Source organism: Monodelphis domestica, chromosome 6 (assembly GCF_027887165.1).
Source record: "Monodelphis domestica isolate mMonDom1 chromosome 6, mMonDom1.pri, whole genome shotgun sequence".
In the NCBI taxonomy this organism is placed as follows: Eukaryota; Metazoa; Chordata; class Mammalia; order Didelphimorphia; family Didelphidae; genus Monodelphis; species Monodelphis domestica.
The window spans coordinates 64,979,169-65,002,939 of NC_077232.1; the positions used below are offsets into that span (position 1 = coordinate 64,979,169).

Here is a 23,771-nt window from a genome sequence, read left to right on the forward strand (position 1 = left end):
ATACCTCTCAGAACAGAATCAAGAAAACCCATTTTTAGAAGCAATCAATCCTTTAAAACAACAACTCTCTTAACAGGATCTCCCACACTGGCAGAACCCCGACATTTGGGATGATGTGGATAGAGGCTCCATAAAAGAATTTCAATGCTAGGAAGATTTTCCCCTCCAAAAACAGTCAAAATGAAATCATAAAAGTATCATACTAGTATAGTGTAGTGGGCAAAAATACTGAGCAACTATTTTGTCTTGGGTTCAATCTTAGCTGTCTCTCATAGCAGCTAAGAAACAATCAATCAATAAAGACTTAAGTGCCTACTATGTGCCAGGCACACTGTTACATACTAAGTCTAGAAAAAAAGAGGCAAAAGTTACTCCCTGTCCTCCAGGAGCTTACAATCTAATGGGTGAGACAAAAAGTAAACATATACAAAGCAAACTATATTCAGACCTAATAGAAAATAATTAACAAAGGGAAGTCATTAGAGTTAAGAGGGGTTCAAAGGGGCTTCCAGTAAAAGAAGATATTTGAGCTGAGACAAAAAGGAAGTTAGGGAGGTTAGTAGTCAAGTGCAAGGTATAAAGGGGACAGTCAGAGAAAATAACATGCTCTGGGAACATGTTGTTCCCATAACAGCCAAAGAGCCAGTGTCAGTGGATCAGACTATCTGTCAGGAAGTAAGGTGTATGAAGGCTAGAAAGGCAGGAAGGGGCTGGTTATGAAGGCTTTGAATGTGATCCAGATCTATACAACACTTTATATACATTAAAGATCATTTGAGTCTCAAAAACCCTAAGAGGTGTGCAGATTAAAATTAACTCTCCCCAGATTATAACAATGAAAATACTTAACTCTCCCCTGGTTGTGTAGATAAAATTGTAACCTCTGCCTATTTTTTGAATAAGGTACTTAAAGTTGAGTAGATCTGCCTACTTTTAGAGTTAATCCCCATAAGTGTAAACACCCTACTTAAAGTTAAGTATGAAAATCTGCCCATTTTAGATTTAATCACCAAAGGTGTAAACACCCCATTCACACTTGAGTGGGGGAGGTCTGTGACCCACATGTGCAATAGTGGGTGATGAATCCGAATTAAACTAACTGCCTTCTGGGCAGTCCTAGAGCAGAGTGTCAACTGTGATTGGTAGAATTAGGGGAAGACACAGGAAGTGAGGCAAGAGAAAATGTCTTTAAAAGAGGCTGTCACTTCCTGAGAGACAGTTCTTCATTTTTTGGAAGTGGAGACTAGAGTCAAGTCTTCGTTCCTTGGAGTGCTAACTGGACCCGAGACCCTCTTTCCTGGTGAGGCTGATAAAGAATCTGCTGACTGGACTGACATGGGGTGAGTTAAAGGCTGACTCTTAATTGCTGGTTTTTCTCTGAAGAGACCAGCCTCAGGAAAGACCTTCTCTTGAGAGAGGCTTTCCCAGGTCCTTGGCTTTTCAGAGGCTGGGGGGAGGGGGGGGGGAATGAGGGAGGGGAAGGGGAGTGGGGAGGAGATAAATTACTTAGTGCTGAGGCTAGATATCTTACCTTATCCTCTCTCTGATTTCTTGCTTCATTCTTTCTACATTTTATAATGAAATTGTAAATAAACTCTTTGGAATTAATTAAATTCCTGGCAACCACACTCTTAAAATATAAAATCCAAAACTGTTAAAATACAACTCCTTTTCCCCTTTACAGAGGTAATTACAGATACTATCATGACCCCCATTTTATAGATGAAGAAACAGAAGATAAGGGACTTGACTATGGTCATGTCTCTCTCGATTCCAAATTCATTGTTTTCACTATGCTATACTGGCTTTTAAAATCACTTAGCCTCTTGGGCTTTACCCATAAAATAAAGGAGTTTGGATTAAGTGATTACTAAAACTTTTATTACCTCCAGATTCCCCCTGACTACTATTTATGGGCTCCAACAATGTATTAGATCCTCCAAAGTGCTCCATAGTCAAACTGGCACCTCTAGCATTAAAAATTAAAACTCCTCTGTTTGGACTTTAAAGACCTTCACAACCTGGCTCCAAGTTACATTTTCAGTCTTACCAGACACTTCTCCTGGCATTCTCTCTTTTCCTCAAAGAAAGTCTCCCATCTCCAGCTTCTGTGCCTTTGCACTGGACAATTCCTATTCCTGGAATACTTGTCTTCCTCATTAAAAAACGGCTAGATTCTTCCAAGGCTCCCTCCTTCCTACCTAAAAACTAACTCCCCAACTCTCAACTCCCAACAATAGTGACTCCCCTCCTCCCATTCCTCTCCCCCTCTACTAGACTGAGTCTTAACTTAGCACCTAGCCCAGTGCCTGACAGGAGAGGCACTTAATGTTTGTTAATTAACTGAAATGCAGCTCTACATAATAAGAAAAGAAATATAACATCACTTCCAGCTTAAGAAGTGGTAACTTGATGAGAATATCACTTCCTTTGTGAAAGTAAATACAATTATCACAAGACCTCTGTGTATTGTACCCAGTGGACACTTACAATTCATAAACTTAAGAAAAAAATCTGCACACAATTTAATGAGCCTATTAGAGAAACAATTCCTGTACTGTAGGATGGAAATGGGCATGGCCTATTACTGCTCAAATAACTTAAAAGTGTAACAGTAGCATGGAAATGTTCTTTTAAAGAATTAAAAATTTCCAACTACTACTGGGGTTAGCAAAATGTTGAGAAAAATCAAATCTTCAAATATAAAGTAATTAAATTCTATGCGGGAAACTAAATGTTACATGAAAAATCATAATCTATCCTCTGGTATACAGTTTGGGATTTTTGAGCTGGGGACTTTTAAGATTATTTAGTTTAACTCCCTCCTTTTCCAGAAACTACAGTCTAAGAAGTTGGGCGCATTAGGTAGGTTATCATAGTTTGGACCAGGAAATCAGGAAGAGCCTCAACTAAAGGTCACAGAGATGTTAAGTTTCAGTAGCCAATCTATTACAACTTCACAAGAGGTTAATAAAAGTTAAGACATCTTTTTTAGTTTCTCAAGGCAGAACTATAAAACTAAAAATAAGTTTTATTCAGTGATTCTGAAGTTACATTATTATTTAAGAATCCATTATGTTACTTTATTTTTGAAAGAATCAATTTTTAATCATCATCGACCAACCTCTACAGAAATCCAATACAACTCCAAAATGAATTTTACATGTATTTTAGAACTAAGATGTTAAAAGGATGAAAGGCTAGTTTGATTTTTTCCCCAAAAATCTTATGCTGGTTTTATAGCTCTGGAAGTAAAAAATATATGAAATCAAGAACGATAGAAAGGACCCTAAGCTTTTTTACCATTCCAATTTTAAGCACAACTGAAATTTGTGCACTGTGCTACCATGTATTATCTAATCTTATACAGCAAACACTCAAAGGAAAAACATTTACTTATAAAAGCTCTAGAGTCTAGATCAATGTTTTTATATGGATATTTTAAAAATAATATAATTTACACATTCAAGTTATTAATTTAATGAATTTATTTCATCAGAATTTACCTGTGATTTTGTTGTATTAGCTCCAAATAGAAGTACTCTATAATTTAAAATAACTATTAGTTCAATTTATCAAGTTAAAGCAGTTTACTCAAAAACCCTTTGAGGTAGGATGTACTATTATTACTATTACTATGAGGAAACTAAGGGTGACATAACCACAAACTCCAAGAGGCCACGATTCAAAACCAGGTCTTCTGACTAAATCCAGCCTATGCTATATATACAACAATACCTCCTAAAAATTTAACTTAATTCATTCACACAGAAAATGAGATGTAAATTGGAATGAACAATTAACAGCTATCTGCTGAGAAACATAATAGTAGTAGCAAACAGTAGATTAAAAGCCAAAAAACTTGATAACTCATAACTACATCAAGACCAGAATCTATCTACATAAAACCCTGAGCAATCATTTCACTTTTGAAATTTTTTACTCACTCCTCAGTGCTTTGCAATATGATTTTGAATCTCATCATTCAATTTAAACCACCTGTCTCTAAAGTAAAGGATGATCTCTTAATTAACAAATATGATGGTCTTTTTTCCAGTTCTAATCATTCTTGACCTCTGCTGCATCTGTCATTGATGGTTGACTCCCCTTTCCTCCAAGAAGCAGCTAAGCATATAGTGGATAGAAAGTTAAAATTGCAGTTATAAAGATCTGAATTCAAATCCCACCTCAGACACTAGCTGTATAAGCCTGGGCAAATCATTTAACCAGTTTCTTCAGGTGTAAAATGGGCTAATAACAGCACTTACTCAAGTTTGCAGTAACAATGAAATAAGATAACATGTAAAAACATTTTACCCAACTTTAAAATGTTACACAAATGCTATCTGTCATTCATCTTCCTCTCTGGGTTTTCATATCAGTATTCTCTCTCCTAATTCTTCTCCTACCTGTCTGACCAATCTTCTTCGTCCCTTTTGCTGGCTTATCCATCACATCATGGCTTTTACCTGGGAGTATTTCCCAAGGTTCTATTCCTGAATTCTCTTTCTCTCTTTGGATTCTCTACCTTAGTATCCTCGTCACCTTCCATATGTTTTAATTATCACTTTATAACTATGCAGATGACTCCCAGATTTATACATTTGGCCCCAGTTTCTGCCCTTGAGTTTCAGGCCCAGATCACCAATTGGCTATTGCACATCAAAAGTTCTGGGTACATCTTAAATTCAACATACTTAAAAGAGAACTCATTTTCTTTGCCCCTGATGTTTTGTCCTCTCTTTCAAACTTCACTATTTCTGTGGAAGGCATCAGCTTCCTTCCAGAGTTTTAGGGACATAAACTCAGATGACCCTAGCTTCCTGCCTTTCTGCCTTCCTCCTAGCATCTCTCACTTGACAGAAGGGTTCCCTTCTGTCCACCCTCAGTTATCACCTTGCTCACTTCAGCTCCTTGTCATCTTTTGCCTAGATTACTACAAAAGAATTCCTAATTCGTGCTCTTGTTTCAGAAGTTTCTCTTTATCCTAGACCTGTTAAGGCGAACCTATGGCACACATGCCAAAGACAACCTCTCTGTGGGCACACACACTGTTGCCTACCAGCTTAAGTTACTAGAAAGGCAAAGGGGCTAGGGTAGAGCTGCTCCCTTCCTGGTCTCCACCATGCCTCCCCACCCTGATGCCTAGCAGTCCAAAGTGCTTACCCCCCCCCCCAGCAGGAGTGCTCGGGCCACTCCCCCCTACCCTCAGGTTAAGGGTAAAGGGTGAGGAAGAATGGCAGGTACTCTGGGGGTGGGCCATGGCACAGTCTCTAAAAGATTCGTCATCACTGCCCTAAACCATCTTATATACACTGTTGCCAAAGGAATTTTCCTTAAGTAAAATTCTGACCATGTGACATCCCATCTCCAGAGGCTCCCAATTGCTTCTAGGATAACAAGGAAACTCTTTTCTTTAGCTTTTAAAATGACATTCACAACTCAGACCAGACATCTATCCAGCTTCACTCCTTTTCCACACACTCTCCAATCAGGCTAGGCTTTCCTACTTTCAGTTCCTCAAACACAACACTCCCATCACCCTGCCCTTGCACTGGCCATCTCCATGCCTAGAATGTACTGTCCTTAACTCCAACTCATAGCATCACCTCTCTTTCTTTAAGCAACAGCTCAGAGAGAGGCCTTCTAGCCTGCATCTGGTTTCTTCTAGGGCACCAGACATTTCAAGGATGTAAAGTCTTATTTGCTATTCCCAAAAGAACGATCTAATCTGTCAACATAAGAAAAATTAAGGGCAATACTATAGAATGGCAGTTTATTACTGAAATGAGGGATTCTCAACAAGATGAGGTTTTTCTATTGTGAACAAAATGGGAAATATCAAAATCAGTGCATTGACTGAAGTCAAGAGGGAACTAGAATGCACAGGCTTTGCTTCTGAGTTTTCATTCTCAAAAGGTATATCCAAAATACGAATTTGAGATGAACTTCATGGCACCCTGGAAAACCTGATGAAGTTTCCCATAAGTTTCTGAAACATACAAGAAGGAAATACTCCTTCCTCAAACATTGCTGAAGGCCTTTGGTCCAAACCAGGATCTCATATTAAGAAGCTATGTGGTTGTACCAGCCCTATGTTGAGAATAACAGGCTTGACATTGAAAACATGCGGCTTGAAACTGGACATCAAGGATTGTTATTTTTCCAATAGTTTTTCATTACTAAGCCCAAACTCCCAATACCAAAATAAACCTCTTTCCCCTTCAAAACTTCAACTCTTCTAACTTATGTCTAATGCGCCGAATATATATCTAATATCTGTCTACTATGTAACATCTCTCATATATGTCTATTATGTCTCATTTGTCTAATACAGTTGATGTCTAATATGCCTCATATGTTTAATGCATCTAATACAATTAACATGTCTAATGTGGCTAATAGAGGACATCAAAAATTTTCCTCCAGAGTCACAGATCTATTTCTTTCCTCAATTAGGAGTTTTCAATACCACCTTATGAACCTTTAACACCACTCTATTATTAACTTTTTAAGTTGATGCTAGTCATCCATTAAAGTACTTTCTGTTATAAAATCATGACTCTCATTTGACAAAAACTGCTAAGAAAACTGGTCATGTGACAGAAAATGTTTAGATCAGCACTTATGCAAATTTCACAATAAGTTCCAAACATTATTTTAAAAAATACCCACACAGTGGGGTGAGATCAGGAGCAGAAGGAAGTATTTTTTTGCAATTATAGCCAGAAGAATTCTAAACTAAAGGTTTAAGGGGTTTATAAAAGAGAAACTAGATCATTTGAATTACTTAAAACTAAAAAGCATTTACACAAACAAAAAACAAAAGGGAAACAAGTTTGAGAAAAATAGTTTAATCAAATAATCAAGAATAAAATCTACTATAAGAAAAATGAGGCCAAGAATTTCCTAATAACTAGTGAAGAGAATATGACCAAATGACCTTCAAAATTAAGAAATACAATTAACAAACTAACAATTACTGCAAATCACTAACACGAGAAATGAAAATTATAACAACACTAGCTTCACCTCACATTAAACTAGCAAATATGGTAAAAACTCAAACCAGCAATGTTGAGTGAGCTATGGGAAGATAGAAACACTGGTAGGGAAGCTATGCACTGGTCCAACCATTCCAACAATTTGGAATTAGAATTAAAAACAAAAACAAAACACTAAACTACTCAAACTCTGTGACCCAATCATCCATCTATAGGCAGATGTAAGAAAATGAGGTCAAAGACCAATGGAGGAGAAAACCTCCATTCCTCCAGTCCTACTAGTAGCACTTTTTGAGGAAGAAACAAAGTTGAAAAATTCAGAGAAACTGAAGGTAACTTGTATGAACTGATACAAAGTGAAGAAAGTAGTATGAAGAGATGTATTTCATGGAAAGAAAATATGAAAAGAAATGAAAATTCAGATTAAGGTAAATAACCAATCAACTCCAGAAGAACATGTTTTTCTCTCAACAGAAGGTTGAGGGTTTATGGATATGGGAAAATGTCAATAATGTGTCAGTTTCACTTGTTTAATTGTTTTTGTTACAAAAAGGAGTAGACACAGGTATGGGATAAATTGGCTTAAAAAAAAGCATAAATAAATTTCTTAAAAAGATAAAAATATGTGGGGTTGTACCCCAAAGAGATAAGGAAAAAGACTTGTACAAGAATATTCATAGCAGCACTCTTTGTGGTAGCCAAAAATTGGAAAATGAGGGGATGCCCTTCAATTGGGGAATGGCTGAACAAATTGTGCTATCTGTTGGTGATGGAATACTATTGTGCTCAAAGGAATAATAAAGTGGAAGAATTCCATGGAGACTGGAGCAACCTCCAGGAAGTGATGCAGAGCGAAAGGAGCAGAACCAGGAAAACATTGTACACAGACTGATACACTGTGGTACAATCGAATGTAATGGACTTCTCCATTAGTGTCAATTCAATGTCCCTGAACAATCTGCAGGGATCTAAAAAACACTATCCACAAGCAGAAGATAAACTGTGGGAGTAAAAACACCGATGAAAAGCAACTGCTTGACTACAGGGGTTGAGGTGATATGACTGAGGAGAGACTCTAAATGAACACTAGTGCAAATACCAACAACATGGAAATGGGTTCAAGTCAAGGACACATGTGACACCCAGTGGAATCGCGCGTGGGCTATGGGAGAGGTGGTGGGAGGGGGGGGGGGGCAGAGAAAATGATCTTTGTCTCCAATGAATAATGTTTGGAAATGATCAAATAAAACAATATTTTAAAAAATACAAAAAAAAAAAACATAAAATATGGAGTTGCTCCTGCATGAAGCTTTTCCTGATCTCTTAATTGGTGGTTCCTCCCTCCTGCACTATCTTATATTAAACTATTTTGGGGGGCAGGGGAGGGAATGTAGTTTTTAACTCCTTATTTAAATTCTATCTAAGAGATATTTTCCTATGTACTTGTGTTCCCCATTACACTATTAGTTTTATTGCAAGTAGAATTTTTTCATTCTTTGTACTTTTATCCCCAACCCCTAGCACATAGTAAAAAGCATTATAGCTTGTTGAATGTAGGTAAAGTGCTTTATGACTGTAAAATGTAAAATTTAACTTATCACTTAAGTCTTCATGATGCTCTATCTATAGAAGTATGATATCTCTATCATGCTCTATACTGATTGCTTCACATACATTTCACAATTTTAACTTCAATTCAAAGCAAAATAACAGCATAACCATAAGAAAAATGCAAGCCTGATTCTATACTACAACAACTAATTTAGTCAAAGAAAACTTTGACCTTGAAAAAAACTGATAAAATCTAGAAATATGGATGGAATAGTAAAAGGGGATGGGATGGAAAGGAATATCTGATAACTAATATAACTCTCTAAAAGTAAGGGTCAAGTAAATGTTGGACCAAATTTTTTTTTGGTCTAAAGGCTGTTGTACCTAATAAATCTTTCTGATCCAAATAATTGCATACTTAATATTTTAAGAGAAGCTACTGCCACCATGAAAAACCTCATCAAATGCCTATTACCAATAGAACTAGAATGCAAAAGTCTCATCTACGGGGCCTCAGAAAGTCAAATCAAGTTGGCATCGAGAAGAAAGGTCATTTAACTAATCGGTGTGTTCTATTTCTTTGAGTAATAAAATATAGAATGTTACCAAGAGTTCAGGAAAAAGGGAATGTGAGGTATTCTGTGACAGGCCAATGCATGACAGCTGGAGAAAAGCTGTTGGAACAACAGCTGTGCAGCATGTACTGCTCATTTCAAACCCCAAACTAAAGTCACCCATGTCAGACTACTTTATTAACTGATTTGACCAGGACTCCTTTCTGAAACTATGCCCCCACTTACAACAGAAACATGAACCAAAGGCAAGTATGCCACATCATGGAGAAGAGAGGCTGGCTATCCTTCTTCAATATCTAGACAGGCCTGTGAGGTGAAGTTAAGAGACTGAACCTCCCAAATGAATACTATAAATGCTACTTCCTATAACATAGCAGCAGCAGCAACTCCTAGAAGGGTGAGCATAGTTCTTTAAAAATAACACTCATAAGCAAAGCAGGACAAACAATGCAAGATTCAATGTGGGTGACTACATCTGACCCATCCTTCCTACTCCCCGAACGTTCAACTGAATAAAAAGTGGGTCTGGGAGCTTAGCCATTCTACTTATGAAAGTCACCTAGTAATCCTGTGCATCCAGTCTGCTTAAAATGGCTAACATATATGGTGTGTTCCCCAGGAGAGATCCCCTGTTGTCTTTGCTTAATGGGCTATTCTGTAACCTCTGAGATTCCATAAATTCAAATACTCTCTCCACTTCCTGTTTTCACTCTAACTCCCCCCATGTCAGGAGTCAAATGGTCATCAATGGTCAGCACATAGTGGGTGCTTAAAGTTTACTGACATCACATTTTAAAACTCGCAAATCTTTATATATATATATATATATATATATATATATATATATATCATGCAACCAAGAGAAAAATCCATCAGAAAATGTACAAATTCATAAATCTTTAAGATCATATTCTCAACGTGTTCAAAATCTCCCAAGTCAGAACTTGCAAATTAAATGAAGATCATATTCTTTTAAGAACCTTAGATGTTCTGGATCAAATTGCTAAAACAGCAAGCTTCAAGTAAAATCTATGATTTCAATACCCTTTCAGTAATTATTGCTGACCCAGGAGACACTAGATTCACCTTTCTTTCTATGACCTCTTTTCAATCATTTCCTTATGTCTTGTTAAGCATCAAATTCTATCTTTAATAAATAGTGTATACAATATATTTAGTGCCAGAATCTAATTAATTTCCCCAAGATGAACATATAAAGTCAATCAACAAACATTTACTAAGGACCTTCTATGTGCTAGGCACTGAACTAATCACTGGAGATACAGAAAGAGACAGAAGGCAGTCCCTGACCTCAAGAAGTTCACAGCCTAATGGAAGAGACAAATAGCAAAAATATGTGCAAAAGAGCTAGATACAGTACAGGAAAAACAAGAAATATCTAAAAGTGGGAAGTCACTAGAATAAGAGGGGGGAGGGACAAGCAGGATAGGTATATGGCTCAGTGGATTGAGAGCCAGGCCTGGGGTTCAAATTAGCCTCAGACACTTCCTGTAGCAACTTAACTCCAATGACCTAGCCTTTATCCTCCTTCTGCCTGACAAGGAAGACTTGGTATCAGTTCTAAGACAGAAAGTAAAAGATATATCCATTCTGTAAAAGATGGAATTTTTAGTTAGGATTTAAAGAAAGTCTGGGATGCCATGAGGTAGAAATGAAAAGAGTGAGTGATCTAGACATGGGAAACAGTCTGTGAAAATACCCAGAGCCAGTTTCTTGTTCATGAACAGCCAGGTCTGTCACAGAATCAAAGAGTGCCCAGCTGGGAATAAAGTATAAGAAAGCCTGAAATGGTAGATAAAGCGAACTGAGGTAAATCTATTCACAAATCAGATCTCAACATGGAAAGTTAAGAAAGCACATGACAGAATCAAAGGATTTAGTACTGGAAAGAGTTGTTTTTTTTTTAATAATCTGGTCCAAATCTCTTACTTTGCAGATGAAAAAAACCTGAGACTTAAAGATTCAAATTCAAATCTTCTGACTCCAAATCCACACCACCATGTTATCTACTTATTGGAACCCATCTTGGTTCTAGATTTTTGGACTTAAGGAATTTAAGATAGGTTTCCAAGAAGTAATGAATTTTTTGGAAAGGATGCAAAAGTGACTTGGGATCACAGGAGGAAACGGAGACCCAAGGAGATGAAACAAGCTGCCCCAAATTTCACACAGTGAAACACATAGCACACAAGAATATAAGTTACCCTGTGAACTTTAAAATTACTCCACCCTACTTGGACATATTTTAGGGGAAGATAAAGTTACAGTCTCCTGATTGAACAATGAAGGTACTTAGTTCTCACATTATAGTGAAGCTAGAACTTTAAGCTAAGTCTATTTTTAAGTCTTAATACAAAAAGATGTTAAGTAACTATAAAGGTCAAATTAATCACAAAAAGGTCAAGTAACTAACAAAAGGTGAACTTAACAAAGTGTGAAGTAGCTCAAAAGATATAATCAAAGAAGATGAAAACTAAAGGTATGGGCAGTCCTGGGGAAAACCTTTGATGTGATTGGTAGATGTGAAAATTTAGAGGAGGAGACACAAGGGTGAAAGGACTACGTATTTGGGATTTTTGTCTCTCAAAACACTCTCTTTCCCTGATTGGCGGTGGAGAGTTAGCCGAGAGCAGCATACTGGTCTTTCCGCATCTTAGCGTGGCTACAAGCTATTGTCCAGTTCAGTGGTGAGTTTCTGGCTGAATTTCCCTCCTTTACTTTTCCATCTTTATCCCCTTAGAAGCCTCTAATCTTCAGAGACCTAGAGGCGGGGATTTTAAAACTCCCCCTGGCACAGGTCAGGCAGGAGAATCCTATATCCTATTCCCTCTCTATATATTAATTAAATTACCATAAATGTCCAGATTGACTTGGGTATTTTATTTGGGATTTTCCCCAGCAACCAATTAACTCTAGATCTTTAAGCCACAACCCTAAAATTATCTTTACAACCCCTACATTGTGTTGCTTTTTCCTAGGGGCCACAAGGCCCCTTGGAACTTTGGTGGGGTTTGTGTTCAAGAGAGAAAATAGAACAAATGTCTAATAAAATTTAAATGATGGCCCAAATTCACAATTAGAGGTCAAGCCATTTCAGATTCAAAGCTAGAAATGCAGCTAAGGGTCACAGCAGACTGGAAGCCCTAATCAGAATTGCAACCTTTAATCACCCAGAAAAGAGGAAACAGTAGAGAGGTTCCAAAGTCTCTGTTCTAGTGATTACTGGGCATGGGACCTGGGAAAGGAATTAGCCTCTCTGAACTTCATCTGCCAGATGGATGAGTATTGTAGAGTCCACTCATGAAATAAAGGCAGTGAAGTGACTTGCTGATACTTCCATTACTATCTTATAGAGTTGTTATAAGGAAAACAAGTAACCATTTGTACACTTTAAAGCACTATCCAGAAATGTGAGGTGGCAGGGGCCCAGAAGTCCCCAAGGAAGGCTTGGGGAACAACCACTCTACTTTACACAGGAGGCCTAGAGATTGGAGGTCCTAGATTCAAATCTGGCCTTAGACACTTCCCAGCTGTGTGTGACCCTGGGCAAGTCACTTAACTCCCATTGCCTAGCCCTTACCACTCTTCTGCGGAAGGTAAGGGTTTAAAAAAAGCAAAACAAAACTGGGAGGCTCAAAGACCATCTCACCCAAATCAGAACTCAACAAGCCTACCATATTCCCAACAACCAATCACCTGCCTCTAGAATAGACATGGCCATGACCACAGCAACCACAAGTGGCAATCCATTCTATTTTTGGACAGTCCTCATTATTAGTTATACTAAGTCTAAATCTGCCTCTCAGCAATGTCAACCAACTGTTTCTAGTCCTGTCCGCTAAGGCTAAACAATACAAGTCTATACCCTCTTCTTCATGACAATACTTTAAATGCATGAATACTATCATATTCCCCAGAAATCTTCAGGCTGGACATCTCTAGTTTCTTTAGACTCATTATGGCAGTCTTCTGTGATTTTTAGTCAATCCTCCAGTAGGACCATGGTGGCTTTAAGCCAAACTAGACACACCTGTTCTTCAGCTGACCGTCTAAGGAAGCCTCCACCTCCCAGCAGAGCAGTTTGCTAAATGCAGGGATGTCCTAGATGCAGGGTTAGACCTGAACAACCCTCTAGGGACGAAACACAAGGGACAAAGTCTACCAATACATTCGTTCCATAGTAGATACTGAAAGACTCCATATTCTCATATGTAACTAATTGAAACAACTAAACAAACATTTCTTAGATAAGGCTTTATTTTCAACTGAACAAAAGGAAGTACAAACTTCCCAGTTTTACTGGAGTACTTTTTCACATCTGAGACTTCATGCTAAGTTAGCATAATAAATTGTTAAACATCACAAAATTTGCTTTTAAAAATTTATAGGACTTCGGTTGTTGTTTTGAGTTTTGTTTGTATCTCCCTATCTCACCCTGGTCAGTGGTGCAGTGGCTGCTCATTGGCTCAAGCTGATTGGCTTTGGAGCTTTAGACCTGTTATGTTTCTGAGGTGGGCCAGTTTATCACTACTTGGGCAACCCAGGTTCCCCTCCTCCCAGAGGGAATCATAATATTGATGCTAGATTTAGCATGACTGCTCTCTATCAGCTTATTCACTACAGCTCAGAACTTCCCAGCTTCACAGGAACTCCAAATATGAGCAAAATCATTCCTATATTTGGGATGCCATTTTAATTCTCTCTTACAGAACGAAACACTAATTTTTTTCATGGACTCTAAAAAAAACAAGTAAACAAAATTTAAATTGGCCTTGGAAAAGCTTTCCAAAGGACTATTAAAAGTCCAATAAACTGGAAACTTTTGTATTGGTTTAGGACACAGTTCCTGCCTTTAGAGTACTGCTTCACCTAATAGGGGAAACATCATATACAACTAAGTTGGATGATATAGAATGTAATGGGATACAAAGGGCTTTAAATGACTGCCTGCCCTTTGACCCAGCCATACCATTACTGGGTTTATACCTCAAAGAGATCATAGGGAAAATGACTTGTACAAGAATATTCATAGCTGCACTCTTTGTGGTGGCAAAAAATTGGAAAATGGGGGGATGCCCTTCAATTGGGGAATGGCTAAACAAATTATGGTATCTGTTGGTGATGGAATACTATTGTGCTCAAAGGAATAATGAACTGGAGGAATTCCATGGGGACTGGAATGACCTCCAGGAAGTGATGCAGAGTGAGAGAAGCAGAACCAGGAGAACATTGTACATAGAGTCTGATACACTGTGCTACAATCGAATGTAATGGACTCTACTAACAGCAATGCAATGATCCAGGACAATTCTGAGAGATTTATGAGATAGAAGGATATCCACATCAAAAGAAAGAACTGTGGGAGTAGAAACACAGAAGAATAACAATTGCTTGATCACATGGTTCAATGGGGATGATTGGGGATGTAGACTCTAAATGATCACAGAACAAATGTTAATCATATGGAAATAGATCTTGATCAATGACGTGTAAAACCCAGTGGAACTGCTCGTTGGCTATGGGAGGAGGGTGGGAAGTGGGGAAAGAACATCAATCATGTAACCATGGAAAAATATTCTTAATTAATTAAATAAATAAAATTTGTTAAAAATGAATGTAATGGGATAGTAGAGAAGGATCCAAAGAAAATTTTGTGGAAAAGTCATGGCAGGGGGAGAGGGGCACAGCAAGAGGAGAGGAAGGGGAGAGAATCCAGGAAGGTTGCATAGACAAGGTAGAACCTTAGTTGGACTTAAATAAAGATTTCAACTCCATCTCCCACACCCACCTAAGTATTGGAACAAAGACATGAAATACCAACCTACAGGGCAAAAAGCATACCCTCCACAGAAAGACTAGAAATGATGAGGAAAGTAGAGTAAGTTAAACTAGATATAGAGTATAATTCCAAGAAGGTTGCTGGGCCAAAGAGGGGTGAAAGGGTACAGATACAAAGAGGCAGTTCCCCTCCACACACTGATCAATTTTTCTGATTTTTTTCTTTTCTCTTTTTTTCTTTAAATTCTTCATTTAATAGATGACTCTAAGAGAGAAAGGAATACAAGAGGGAACCCAGGCTGTGCAAAAACAAAAAATATCAAATAAAAATAACTTTTTTTTTTCTTTTACTAAAAAAAGCTAGCTTGGCTAGGGCCAAGCACCTTGATCTTCTAGACCCTGGCTTAATTTAGAGGGCTGGCAATAGCACTTAAGAGTGCTCTTTTATTAAAGAGTTCTTGATGCTTCATCCTGACACTTTCCCCAGAAGGTCTCTTCCCCAGAAGGTCTAAGTACTTACTGATTTAAAGTTTCAATTTCTTCCTCCCAGAGAGAATAACCCTAAGAGAGGCTACAAGGACAATACTAACTCAAAACAAAGAAAAACCCACAAAGACAATTTTTGTAAAAGGTAAAAGCACCTCAATAACTCAAGGACAACAAGGAACCCACAGCTTAAACAGCATATACTCCAGTTTATACCTGAACAAGAATTGGCTTCATGCAATCTGGTTTAATGATTCTCTTCTGGAATAATTCAGAGACAAAACCCTGAACATACTTTCATGCTGCAAGTGGAATTTGAACACTAAAATCATTACAGAGATAGCCAAACTCCAGTAAAATGTTAAAATGAAAAGAAGATTCCTATTGGGCAAAGATGAGTTGTTTCAGAATCACAAAGAAATTATATTAGAGGTAATTTGTAAATCTTAGACTCAATCAAAAAGGCTTAAAATACATTCTTTGGTTGTATGATCTTAAACTTTTCAAGGAAATGAAACTGAAATTCAATAACTTTATATATCATTTACAGGTTTGGAAGTGCTTTATAAAATATTCTCTCATTTGCTCTTTGCAACAATTCTAGAAGGAAATTACTATGATTATTCCCATTTTACCTAAGAGGAAAGTACAGCAGAGAAACAAGTGACTTGTGCAGGATGACACAGCTGAGGGTTTGAAGCAGGATCCAAACTCAGATCTTCATGACTCCACATCCAGCACCCTTTTCCCTTAGACAGCCCAACATTCCGTCCATCAATTATTCACAAGATCACAAACCTACGGTAGCCAATAATAAATAAAGCTCTAGACAAGAGTGGAATGAAAACATCTAGGGTAGGCCCCAGGGATAATCCTCACTTTACAGATAGGAAAATTTGGTTAAATGATTTGTCCAGGATAACAAAGCAAATAAGCATTCGAACTTGAATTCAGATTTATCTCCAAGATCAATGGTCTTTTCTCTCTCAGATTTTTCTACTCAAGGATCACTCAAGGTTTAAAAAAAGAATTAAAACATTATCCTAGTGATTAGCATGAAGGCACTGGACATTCTAATGTTATTACTAAAAGAGATAAGAGGGAGAGTCCACTATTAAATATTCTTTTCTGGCTCTCAATAGGATTCCTCAAAACAAAAGATCCAATAAGGATGAGTAGAAAAAACTTTAGGCTGGAATTTCCTTCTGCATCTACTAGACAAAGACAAACCACTCTCAAAAATGTTTTTCCTCCAATTCCTCTATTCTATCTGGGAATTACCAACAAGAACATTTCAACTAACTTGAGTTAACTAAAAGAGGATTATTGCCTCTTTGGAGAATGAGGATGGAGGATGAGAGAAGGGAAGAAAGGAGTGCTGCCTCTAAAACCACAAACAATTCATTTGAAAATTAGTTTTAAAATTTTTCAATCCTGAGAGATTAAAAAGCTGTATGGTATTTCAAATTCACAGGTGAAAGAAACCAAGTTGTTCTGAGTATCCATGATTATAGAGGGAAAGATTTAAAACTAGCAATGAGATTACAATTCAGAAATCCTAGCCTACTAAGGAAACTCTGGACTCTAATATGACCTTAGTCTATAAAACTATCCTCAACTCTGAGAAGTAAAGAGTTCAAAGTGTTATCTCATTTTACAAATTATGAAACCAAGGTTCAGAGAAATTACATGACTTGTCCACAATCACACAGGTCATTAAGTATTGGCTCCAAATGAGTCCCAAGACCAGCACTACTACTAACACGTAGTGTGTCTTCGTACCCAAAAATTCAGTTAATTATTTACTACTGACCAACTGGGAAATGTTTTTATGAGAAAAAATTACAAACTGCAAACGACAAATCCTAAAGAGAAGGCAACAACATCAAGGCATGGCACCCTGGAAAAGGCACTGATTCTGGGATCCCAGGGCACAAGTTCAAATCCTTTGATGATGTTTATTTATGTGTGACTCTGGGCAAGTCATTTAACCTTCAGGCCTTTTTTCCTAATTTGTAAAAGAGCTCCCTCCCAGCTCTCCATTTACAAGACAATGATCCTTTCTCCTAAAGCACAGGCCAGACTGTGTCAGTCCTCTTCTGAAATATCTTCAGTTGCTCCCTACCACTCTGGGATAAAAATAGACTCCTCTGAATTTAAAGTCTTTCAGAATCTGGGCCCAAACTACCTTTCCTGCCTTATTTCACCTCACCACCATCACAGTGTTCCATCTCCCCCCTTTGTCCCTTGACATGGATTGTTCTCTAAACTCTCCCTTCATGTCTTGGAAAATTCCTAATTCCTTCAAGATTCCTAATCTCTGCACACACATCCAATACTTTATTTTACTGAAATAAATTACTGAAGCTCCAAAAATTATCTGTGTCCCCCCACATATATATGAGTATATACACGTGTATGTTTGCAATATGTTTACAATAGATTGTATATATGCATATGTAAAATGCAAACAAACATACATACATGCATACACCTATCTTGGTTAGATTTTCTTGACAAAGAAGTAGTTTGGAGTAGTTTGCAAATTCCCTCTCCAGGTCATTTTATAGACAAGGAAATGGAGAGCAAACTGGGTGAAGTGACTTGCCGGGGTCACACTGAAGCCAGACTCAAACTCAGGCAGAGGAGTCTGACTTCAGGCCCAAGCACTAACCCCCTGTGCCACTCAGCTGCCCTCCAATCTGTATGCATGTGTTGTTTCCTCTAGTAAACTATAAACTCATACATAGCAGGGAATATCTGGCTTTGACATTCCTAGGGCACATGAATATACATGAATAGGTACTTAATGCATGCTTGCTGAATTGAAGTCCCAAGTAAAAAAATAAATCATTGAAGAAAAAGATTTTAAATGTAGCCAACCAGGATATATGAGATGCCAGTGAGGTTGTATAAGACATCAGCCATGAAGGGCCCTTCTGCTTTATCATGGCAAACCCCTCTACATGCACCTTTGGTCTCATCCCCTTAGGTCTTCTCCAGTAGATTCACTATTATTCACTCCAGGAGTCTTCACAATTATTCCTTCCATCTCTAATCTTCCATCTTTCCCTCTCTACTGGATCCTATCCTATTACCCCAAAATGCCCATATCTCCCATCACCTGACCTTGCTCAATAACTCCCAAATAACTTTGGCCTCCCCTTCCATTGTTCTTATTCTTTTCTAAGCCCTCTATAAGGAAGCTTCTGATGTCTTCATTCCAAAGAAACTGCTCTCTCTGAAGCTGCCAATAATCTCTTATTGCAAAATCTAATGACCTTTTTTCAACCCCCACCCTTTGGGAGCTCTACCACCTCTGATACTATAAATTGCCATCTCCTCTGGGATACTCCTTCCTCTCTAGATTTTCATGATATTGCCCTGTTCTGGTTCTCTTCCTCCTAGTCCGACTTCTCTTCTAACCCATTTGCTGGATCTTCACTACAAGATACATCCACTAACTATGGTTATAGCACCACCCAAAGATCTATCCTGGGTCCTCCTCTTTTCCCCTCTATGCTCTCACTTAAGTGTTTTTTTGTCTGTTCCCACAGGTTCAATTAAATCAAATATGCAGATTGTTTCAAGATCTAAATATTCAGCCCTACTCTTTCTCCTGTTCCACTTCATCAACTGCCCTTTCTACCACTTAATGGATGTCATTCAAGATATTCAATATAAGAACTCAATTTCTTTTCCCCAACCAACTCTGTCCTCTTCCAAACTTTCCTATTATAGCAGTAGGAATGAAAATAGTCTCTCTCCTCACCTTCATCTCCTCCCTTCCTGGTATCCTTCAAGATTCCCAAATTCTGCAGGCCACACAATCAACTATGTGTCATAATCAGGTCTGCCAGGTTCTCTAGGTTTGATGTTACACTTGTGACCAAAAATTATTCTCTTAGTATTTTAACTAAATATGGTACCCTTTCCTCAACTACATTGCAAGTTTGTAGGAAAACAGTCCTGTGTCTCAATTTCCCTTGTATCACCGAGCATGTAGTTCAACAAATGCTCTCTAAAACCTAGGAAGTCAATGCTTACAAAATGTTTATTACAAAAATTCCCCAAAAGTACTTATACTTTAAATAATGGCTCCCATTTAACAAATGCTTTTACAAAATGCTTTTCTCACAACCACCCTATGAAGTGGGTAGTGCAATTATGGTCATCCCCACTTTATAACAAGAAAACTAAAATTCAGAAAGGTAAATTTCCTTGCCAAGATCATATGGCTATAAAGTGTCAGAGGTACAGCTAGAACAGGGATCTCCTGACCACATGTCCAGCATTGTTTCCTATGCCCAGTGCCTCTCTACCACAAGTTTCTACTGCTATTCTTCACCCAGAGAATTTTGGTGCCAAAGTTTTTAAACACTTGTGGTTTTGAGTATTTCAATAGTGGAGCCAGGAATAGAATCCATAATTTCTACCTCACACCTCCCCCTGTGTTCTAACCATCAGACCACACTCCCCAGGGAAAAGCCTGCCTACAAATTGCTTTGCTGTCAGTTCCCTAGTGTTCAAGTCCTTGGGCAATAGCTGCATGCCAGCATCCTGGGTTCTACAGTCTAAACCAAATAGTTCCCTCACTACTCTTATCTTAATAGTTAATAGGCACTTAGAAAAAAATAAGTCAATGCTGGGATAACACAAGCATACTTCTTCCTCATATTGCTAACCCCAATAATTTTTTAGAAGCTCAAGTCTCAATTAGTTGCCAAAGTGATATTACTAAAACACAGATGTGATGATGTCAATTCCCAACTCAAACTGTTCAATGGTTCCTACTTGCTTCTAGTATAAAACACAAAATCTTCAGTCTGGAAACTACTTTTCCAGTTCTGTATAATGTTATTCTCCTTGACATACTTTCCATTCCAGTCACATTGGCCTGCAAAATGTTCCTCACACATAGCATTCCACTGACCACCTTTAAGCCCTTGCTTGTACAAATGATCCCTAATACTAGAATATACTCCCTCCATCTCCCCTTCACTTCCTTCAAAACATCACTCGAGCAGATCTACACCAGAGATTTTCAGATCTTCAATGTGATTAATGCTTGCTTCATCCAAGAATTACTTGGCATTACTCTGAAAATATATTTCTATTTACTTTTCAAATCGTATACTCCCCACCCCTCCCCAAACTCCTGGATGTCCAAGCCTGTCTTTGTCATAGCACTAGCCCAGGCATTTAGTAGGTACTTAATGAGTGTTTACTAAATTGAAGTAATGGCTTTCAGGTTTGTTCAGTCCCTCTCAACACCACTGGGTATTATTATTCGTAATATCAACAGGACATGTCAACTTTCATTTGTAAATGCTGATATCAGTAGTTGTTAATATCCATTAAGTAAAAATGGAAGGATAGGCTATTTCAGAACCCTGTTTAGAACAATAGTCTGGAAAGATATAATACTCAAAGCATTTCAATTACACTTATTACTATGGTTTTCAGGATATACTACTGCCAACATCACTAAAAAGTGAGTGCATCGAATGGATACCTAATATCTCTTAGGATTTGAGAATTGACAAAAGTAGTAGTTTTTTGGATTGAAGAAATCATGAATTAATAAGACTGGATTCCTGTTAGGAGCCTCGAATTCTAGGAAATTAATTTTTTTAATTCTAAAAATTGTTCTCCCTTTCTCTAACAGGTTCTCTCCATAGCTCTACTTGTAGAAAAATTTTCTCTCTTTGGGGCCTAGTTCAAGGTACCTCCTCCATGAAGCCTTCCCTGATCTTGCCAGCACCCTCCCCCATCTTTTCATAGCTCCCAGTTTGACCTTTCACATACTTTCCTCATTCCCACCTAAATCCATTTGTGTACCCATCAACTCTCTATTAAACTGTGGGTTTAGTAGGACAGGGAGGAATTCCATTTTCTATCTTTCTATCTATAAAGCTCAGTACCTTGCAACAAGTAAGGGCTTAAAAACAAACTATCTTTTGAACTACATTAAACAAGGTATTCATTTCACTTTTGACCTTCTTCACCCAGATTGGAGACCACAGCCTAAGAGAGGCAGACCCATAAATAACAGTCTTGCATAAAAAAGGCATTTAATAAATGTTGAATTGACAAGAAAATATTTTAGAGTAGGAAGATTGGGATTGACGCACAAACCAGATAAGTCTAAAACAAAGGAAGAATGGTTAAAAAAGAAAAAAAAGACACTGGATTTGGAGTCAGAAGTCTGACCAGTCCCGGCCCTATCACATATTCTCAGAGATCTTGTTGGGCAAGTCAAGTAATCGAGCCTCAGCTTCTTCACATGTAAAATAAGAGTTGAAGCACAAGATAGGTAGGGTCCCTTCAAACTATCCAAAATTTTAGAGGGCAATATAGTACCGAGAACTCGAGCCTTGGAATCAGCAGAGGCCTGGATTTCAATGCAACCTCCGGCACCCACTAACTGTGTGAGCCTGAGGAAGTCCCCTAAACCTCTCTGAGCCTAGGTTTCCTTATCTGTAAAAAACGGAGATAATACTTAGGAAAACTATTCGCGAAAAAAAGAGTGCTTCCTATTACGATACTAGATGTAACCCTTTCTAAATTCCACCAGGGCAGAACACTACAAGGAATTCGGAGGAATGAAATGGCTTCTCCCTCTGCGGAATTTTAATTTCTCCAAAGGCACCATCTTCCCCTATTTTTACAATCCCACCCAAACGAGGGATGGTTTGAACACGTGCACAAAGTGCACAGTAACAATTTCATCTCTTTGTCTTACCACAAGTCCAACCCCTGGAGATGTCCTTTAAATCAGCAAGGAGGTATCCCCGAGGCTGGCCCCATTCTAACACACGACCTCAGACTGACTGACGGAGAAATATCGGGAGGACACTCCTTCCCATCCTGGGGCTCCCAAAATCAATTAACCAGAGGGAGGAGGGGGAAGGAGGGAGTGGAGGGCGGGTGTGAAGCCGAGATTCCGAGGTTCTGAAATCCTCAGGTCCACGGGAGGGGGAGGGGGGGACGACAAAAAGAACCCCGTACCTCTCCCCTCCCCTGGCTGGCCTCAGTTCGGGAGATAAGGTGGATTAAAATCTCCTCCACCCTTCCCTTCCACATTCCTGAGGGGTCTGGCTCCCCCGGCACTGACCGGGCGTTAAGCAGGGTAATAAAGTGGTAACCAGCTACGGGATGGGGGAGGGGGCGACACCAGCAACTTTCTGAGTCCTTAAGGGGCGCCCCGCAGGGCAGTAGCCCCAGCCCATCTCCCCCGCCCCTGCCTCCCCCGACAGCCCCTCTCCCCCACCACGACGCAGCTTCGGTCTCCCGCCCCCCGCTGGGGCAGCCTCAGCACCCTCCCCGCCCCAGAACCACCGCGGTCACCTGGATGAACTGGATGGTAAGCGCCGACTTGCCGACGCCGCCTCCTCCCACCACCACGAGCCGGTACTTCTCCTGCCCGGAGCCGTCCCGCCAGCCCGCCGTGGCCATTGGGGCGTCCCGCCCGGCCCGGCCCGGCCCAGCCGGGGCCGGCCCCTACGGAGGCCCCGCTCCCCTACCCACCCCTCCCGGGCCGAGCGCGGGCCGCGGCGGGCAGGCGGGCAGGCGGCCGGGCGGAGGGACGGCCCGGCCCGGGCTGGGGGCGCCGCGATGGGGGCTTCGAGGCAGGGGCCGGGCTAGGGGCGCGGCGCCTCCCGGGATCAGCGCGAGGAGGGCGCGGGCGCGGAGCCAAGGAGGGAAGAGTGCCTAGGGGCCCGGCCGAGGGCCCGAGTCGGGGGTCGGGCTCCTCAGACTCCCTCCTCAGCGGCCGGGCAGCGAGCGCAGCCTTCCGAGCCCGACAAATGGCGGGGTGAGGCGGGGCCCACGCTAATCTGGGGCGGGATATGCATGAGGGAGGTGGAGACAGGGCCGGGCCTCCGCCCGCCCGAAGGGAGAGAGGGAGTAAGGGACGAGGCTTCCTGCTGAGGCCGGCCTTGCCCACCCGCCCGAACGAGGTGTGGTCGTGTGCGACCGACCGACCTTCCGTGTGCGTGCGTGCGTGCATGCGTGTGTATGTCTGTGTCCGTGTGTGTGTCTTTTTGTGTAAGCGTGTGTGTCGGAGAAACAGATTGGGTGGCCACGTGTGTGTATCTGTGGGTGTGATTATGTGACAGGCGTTGTGATTATATATGTGGGTATCTGTGTATGTGCGTATGTAACTGATCGGGTGACCACGTGGGTGTTTCTGTGTGGGTGTGACTGTGTGATGGGGGCTGTGATTATGTGACCGTGTCTGGGTGTGCTTCGTGGGAAGGAGGGTTTTGAATGAGCTGGGGGGTTGGGGGTGGGGCAGAGAGATTGGTAGGTGTGAGGTGAGTCACGTGAGCATGTGTATATCAGCGTAGGGTGA

General features: G+C 39.8%; 1 protein-coding gene across 2 annotated transcripts in view; it reads right to left on the reverse strand.

The window, feature by feature from the left end:
• The window catches only part of RRAS2 (RAS related 2), an 85,937-nt gene extending 63,039 nt beyond the window's left edge, over nt 1-22,898 (reverse strand). The window contains exon 1 of one of the 2 annotated variants that reach the window (XM_056802159.1): nt 22,766-22,898. In XM_056802159.1, coding sequence (XP_056658137.1) covers nt 22,766-22,873 — 108 coding nt within the window. In that variant the 5' untranslated portion in view covers nt 22,874-22,898. Of the gene's footprint in view, nt 1-22,160; nt 22,180-22,765 lie in introns of those variants that run through there. The other variant, XM_056802160.1, reaches the window with a different exon arrangement.
• Nucleotides 22,899-23,771: the final 873 nt, after the last annotated feature.